This window comes from Vollenhovia emeryi, unplaced genomic scaffold (assembly GCF_000949405.1).
Source record: "Vollenhovia emeryi isolate VEMERY1.0 unplaced genomic scaffold, V.emery_V1.0 DF941265.1, whole genome shotgun sequence".
NCBI classification, from domain to species: domain Eukaryota; kingdom Metazoa; phylum Arthropoda; class Insecta; order Hymenoptera; family Formicidae; genus Vollenhovia; species Vollenhovia emeryi.
In genome coordinates, this window is record NW_011965101.1 from 1 (window position 1) to 5,679 (window position 5,679).

At 41.6% G+C, this 5,679-nt stretch overlaps 1 protein-coding gene across 1 annotated transcript; it reads left to right on the forward strand.

Moving 5' to 3' along the window:
• Positions 1-3,865: 3,865 nt before the first annotated feature.
• LOC105571069 lies at positions 3,866-4,321 on the forward strand (the record flags this gene model as incomplete). Its single annotated transcript, XM_012028542.1, has 1 exon — positions 3,866-4,321. A coding segment is annotated over one exon (435 nt), but the record flags the coding sequence as incomplete, so codon positions are not given.
• Between the last annotated feature and the right edge of the window lie 1,358 nt (positions 4,322-5,679).

The following is a 5,679-nucleotide window of genomic DNA, read 5'->3' on the forward strand; positions in this document are numbered from 1 at the left end:
CTCCGTACCAGTGTAAATCCAGATACTTGCGTGTATTATTTTCCGTATTCCGAGTTAATTCCGTATTCTCCGTACCAGTGTAAATCCAGTTAATTGTACTTATTATTTTCCGTATTCCGAGCTAATTCCGTACTGTCCGTATATTGTAATCCAACTAATCATATCCTGTTTTCCTTGTATTTAATCACAGGGCGGACCCATTGTAATATTAATCCTTTTCTTTCCTTTATATTTTACTTTAGGGCGGACCCATTGTAATCACCTCGATTCCACTGTATTTATCCGAGAATAAACCCGTTCTTATTGTTTTAACCTTTAAACATCTGTCAGATTTATTTCCGATCCTTCCAAGCGATTACCTCACTAAGCGAATAAGATCTTGACCTCCTTTCCTCCAGACGGCCCTGGAGCTGAGCATATTCGGCAAATAGGAGGAACGGAGGATTATTTATTTAAACCGGCACACAGCACGTCAAACACCGACCGAAAGAACGCTAGCTCTTCCACCGAGTAATCAGAACCGCGTGTCTGATATTATTTTCCGCGGAGTAATAACACATTTCGGAGTCCCGTCCGAAATCCAGTATCGGGAAGGCACCGAAAGCTTCGTTACAACATTAATATTATGGTGTAAGGATATATTCCACAGCCTAACACAAGTTGAAGTGCGCAAATACTTAATTACATTGAAAAAAAAGTTAGTTATATATTTTTTTCATGCAACTAAATACTCGCGCACATCACCTTGCGTTTGGCTCATGCTCTTATTAGGCCTCCCTTTTTCTGTACTTGTACTTTTCGTTTCAGAGCCTTATGTAATTTATTCGTCATTAATATAGCTTTGTTTTCTGTTCTTGCACTGGTGAACTAGTGCAGTAAGCTAGAATGAGAAAAATATCCTTGTCTTACTTTAATTTATTACACTAGTTCACCAGTATAGGAACTGAAAACAAGCCTTTATAATTCATGTATTTGAAAATCAGCGGCAATAGCATAAACATGGCTGACCAATCAGAAGATGATCCCTGGTGTCTCATCTCTGATTATAGTGTCTCTAGATTTCCCCTACCTCATCCCCACTCTGTCCAAAGCTGCGCGAAGCGTGGTCGTTCTCTCTGTAACACAGTATAGTTTATTTTTAAAAAGTAACTTTCCCAACCCTGATGTTTACAACTTGATACTACATCTATACTTATTAATAACTTATAACTATTCTTATATTCCTAATGCCGTTCTGACGGCGGTTCGACAGTGTGATCTGGCACGCGAGCGCTTCGGACGATACGGTCGGCGGCGGCGCGGTGATATCGGTTCGGTACGGTGTGTTCGTATGCGGCCCGGTTCGTTCGGAGTCGGCGCGGTACGGTGGCACGATGTGTGCGGCGTAGGCGCAGTGCGCGTCGCGTCGGCGCGGTGCGTGCGGCGTCGGCGCGGTGCGGTGTCGTATTGCCGGTGACAGCTCACGTGTACGGGTTAGGCCGGGTGTTGTTTGTGCGAGCCACTCAACACGTGGCGAGGATTCCGGGCTTCGCTCAGCTCGCTCTAGCCCTTCGGATAGGATTGCCACTCAACTCGTGGCACGGGTCGGAGAGGATCACCCGCTCAGCTCGCGGTTCTCGGGGTGACGCTCAGCACGCGTCGTGATCGGAGGCAGTTCGGTTTCTCACTCAGCATGCGAGGTTAGGAAGCGGCTCGGACTCAGCTCGTCGTCGTCGTAGGTAGACCTGCTCAACTCGCTGGTCGGGATCTGGTGTCTCGGTAGAAGATTCGGGGGTAATTATGCATAAAAGGGGCCTCCTCTCCGATTTGCTTGATTTTTAAATATGTTGTTGGGGATGTCTTCCCGAGTCATTTCATATATATATATATATATATATATATATGAAATGACTCGGGAAGATATATATATATATATAAAAGGGCCGGACTCAAATAGTTTCGGAGATACAGGATGAGAAATAATTCAAATAATAAATATATAGTAATTCTTTAGTATAGCTGCCCCACCTCCAAAATCAATCAAATTGGTCTCATTCGACACGTTTTTCAACGAGAAACAACTTTTTCCTCAGACAAAATCGTCGCTCTGCCCTGCGAAACGAGATATTAATTGTTAAAGTTGACAACTTTTAGAGTTAGGAAATCTATCATACCGACGAAATGTAGCGACACAACATGGGTTTGCGACTTTCCACGTGAAACGAGATCCACTCCACACCTCAGACATGGTTTGGGTAGGGTTATATCTTAACGAAGTGGAGCCCCCCCCCGAAGGGGGGGCGGAACATACTGTCTCCACGCATGTACTTCCGCCGTTGTATTGTTCCACATGGGTTTGCAACTTTCCACGTGAAGCGAGATCCACTCCACACTCTGACATAGGGTGGGTAGGGTTATTTTTAAGGAGTAACACCACCCCTGAGGTTTCAAAAAATCTATTTTTTTGCTTAAATCTTTAGTTTATAGTTTTAAAAATATAATGCAAAAGGTTTTAGAACGAAATTCAAACGGCATCATAGTGCTAAAGCCGATTGAATGAAGCGTCCTTTTACGCGTCAGTATGCAGCTGCAAGCAATTCAGAGCGGCTCCGCTTTCTCCCTGCTCCGCAGGTATATAGGCCTATGTATCTGCCGCAAAATAGTTTCGGGTTTATAATACTGATGACACTACCTGTATGAGGTCAGGTGATATTTTTGAAAGCGACAGCTGATGTATTTATACGACGCCATCAGTACCCAACTGAAAATCGTGCGCGTTGCATCGTTGGTGTGTTTACCAAAATATTTTGCACAGTATGGATGATAAAGTATACGTAGGTGGGAGAAAAGGTTCTCATGATTCGTCTAAGCGTGCTTCTCGATCCAATATTAAAGGGAGAAAGCCGCAGAATCGATACATGTTCGAAAAGGAAAGCGACAATCTTAGATTAATTAGATTAACGTCTGCAAAGAAGTTAAAGACTTCACATGAAGAAAACGACATAAATTTGTCTCCTACCTTCGAGTACCGTTTCATCGATTTTCTGACCGTTTTCTCTACCTTGTCTCAAATATTAGTGTGCAAAGAGTGCAAAACAAACATAAACTTTACCGATCAAAGCAAGAGAGGTTTGGGCTATAAAATCGCCGTAAATTGTGAAAAGTGCCGCCCAACTATTATCAATGCCGTTCCTATCGTAGAGAAAAACGCCTACGATATTAATCGTCGCATCGTCTTTGCTATGAGGCTGCTTGGAATCGGTCTGAACGGACCGATAAAAATTACAAAATTTTGCGCCTTCATGAACTTGCCGCATCCAATTTTTCAATCTTTTTATGACACTGTTGTAAAAAGTATTTCCATCGCTACTGAAACTGTTCGTGAGAAATCGATGAAAAAAGCAGCTATTGAGGAAAAACGACTCAGTGAAGAAAGAGGGCAAAATGACGGCTTGACAGTGTCTGGTGATGGCTCTTGGCGTAAACGAGGATTTTCTTCTCTATTTGGAATTGCTACGTTAATTGGCTGGCACACAGGAAAAGTATTAGATGTAATAGTTAAATCTAAGTATTGTAAAACATGCAAATTCTGGAAAGAAAGAGAAGGAACTGCTGAGTACGAAGAATGGCTAGAAAATCATACAAACGAATGTCAAGCAAACCATAAGGGATCGTCAGGTAAAATGGAAGTAGATTCGATCGTCGAAATGTTCTCTCGCTCTGAAGAACTGCATGGAGTAAAATATCGTTATTATATTGGTGACGGAGACAGCAAGACGTTTAAAGGAATTCTAGATTGTGAACCGTACGAAAATTTTCCTGTGCTTAAAAAAGAATGTGTAGGCCATGTTCAAAAACGAATGGGCACCCACCTGCGTAACTAAAAAAAACGAAAGGTCTTGGCGGCAAGGGAAAATTGACAGGAAAATTAATTGAAGAACTGTCGGTTTACTATGGATTAGCAATAAGGAGGAACAAAGATTCAGTAGAATCAATGAGGAAAGAGATTTGGGCAACGCTATACCATAAGGTATCCACCGACAGTCATCCGCAGCATCATTTTTGCCCTACCGGCGAAGATTCATGGTGCTCGTATGAAAAAGCAAAGGCCAAAACTGATGTTGCTAATTATAAGCATAAGCCAGCAATGTATACTGAAGTTTTCGAAGCTATAAAGCCCATTTACGAAGAACTGAGTAGTGACCAACTTTTAACTAGATGCGTCGGAGGCTTCACTCAGAATACCAACGAAAGCCTTAATGCAACTGTGTGGTCGATGGCTCCGAAATCTTTTGGAAGTGGCAAAAAATCGTCGACATAGCAACAGATTTGGCTACTTACTATTATAATGACGGTTACGGCAGTATAATGAGAATGATGGAGGTGTTAAGCCTTACTATAGGCCCAACGTGTTACAATTTTTGTGAAGAAGCAGATGCGCGCCGCGTCAAGTTCGCCGAGCGGAGCCTCACAGACAAGGCTAAAGACGCGAGAATAGCTTCCTTATCACAACGAAAACAAGCTGATGAGGCAGCTGAGTTCGTGGAAGGACAGCTTTATGGAGCAGGCATCGCAGATTAAAGGTAAATTAACGTACTTCAATTTTATACGCAAAAAATCAGTTACAAAAACTTTAAACGCGTTTTTCTCAAAACGCACTTTTTAAACTTTGCGTGCAACGCTATTCTTACAATTTTTATCCGATTAACTTGAAATTTTAACATGATCTTCTTCTATATATCGCGCAACAAAGTACGTAGGATTTTCGAGAAATATTGAACACTTTTTTGCAATCACAATTTTTAAAATCAAATTTTCGACCAAAAAAAAGGTACTTTTTAAAAAATAGCTGTCATTTTGGAAAAAATGGGTATATTTTAAAACGGCTACGTAGTTTGTAACTTCAATCAATATAGAAAATAAAAATTTTTGGATTTTTGTTCTAGGGTAAACCATCTCAGAGAAATCCTGCACGCAAAATCGCGTCTTCGGAAAAAGTCGATTGCGGAAATGTACCAGTACGCCGCCATTTTTAATAATTATCAATAATAAAAATATTTTTTTTTAAGTCAAGTATATGCACAATAATGTGGTTTATGTGTTTTTTAATCAAGTTATTCATTTGCCCCCCAAAAATTCCCAAATTTAGATATAGTTTTAGGGCCTCAGGGGTGGTGTTCCCCCTTAACGAAGTGGAGCCCCCCCTAAGGGGGGGGGGGCGGAACACACTGTCTTCACGCATACATTTTTCCATCTACATTTGGTGGAGGGGAGTGACTTATATGTAGGTAGAAAAATATATGCGTGGAGACAGTATGTTCCGCCCCCCCTTCGGGGGGCTTCACCTCGTTAAAAATAACCCTACCCACCCTATGTCAGAGGTGTGGAGTGGATCTCGCTTCACATGGAAAGTTGCAAAACCATGTGGAACAGTACAACGGCGGAAGTACATGCGTGGAGACAGTACGTTCCGCATGACAGATTTTCTAACCCTAAAAGTTGTCAACTGTAACAATTAATATCTCGCTTCGCGAGACAGAGCTACGACTTTGACCGAGGAAAAGTTGTTTTTAGTTGAAAAACGCATCGAATGAGATTAATTTTATTGATTTTTGAGGTGGGGCAGCAATATTGAAGAATTACGATATATTTATTATTTGTATCCTTTCTCAGCCTGTATCTCCGAAACTATTTGAGTCC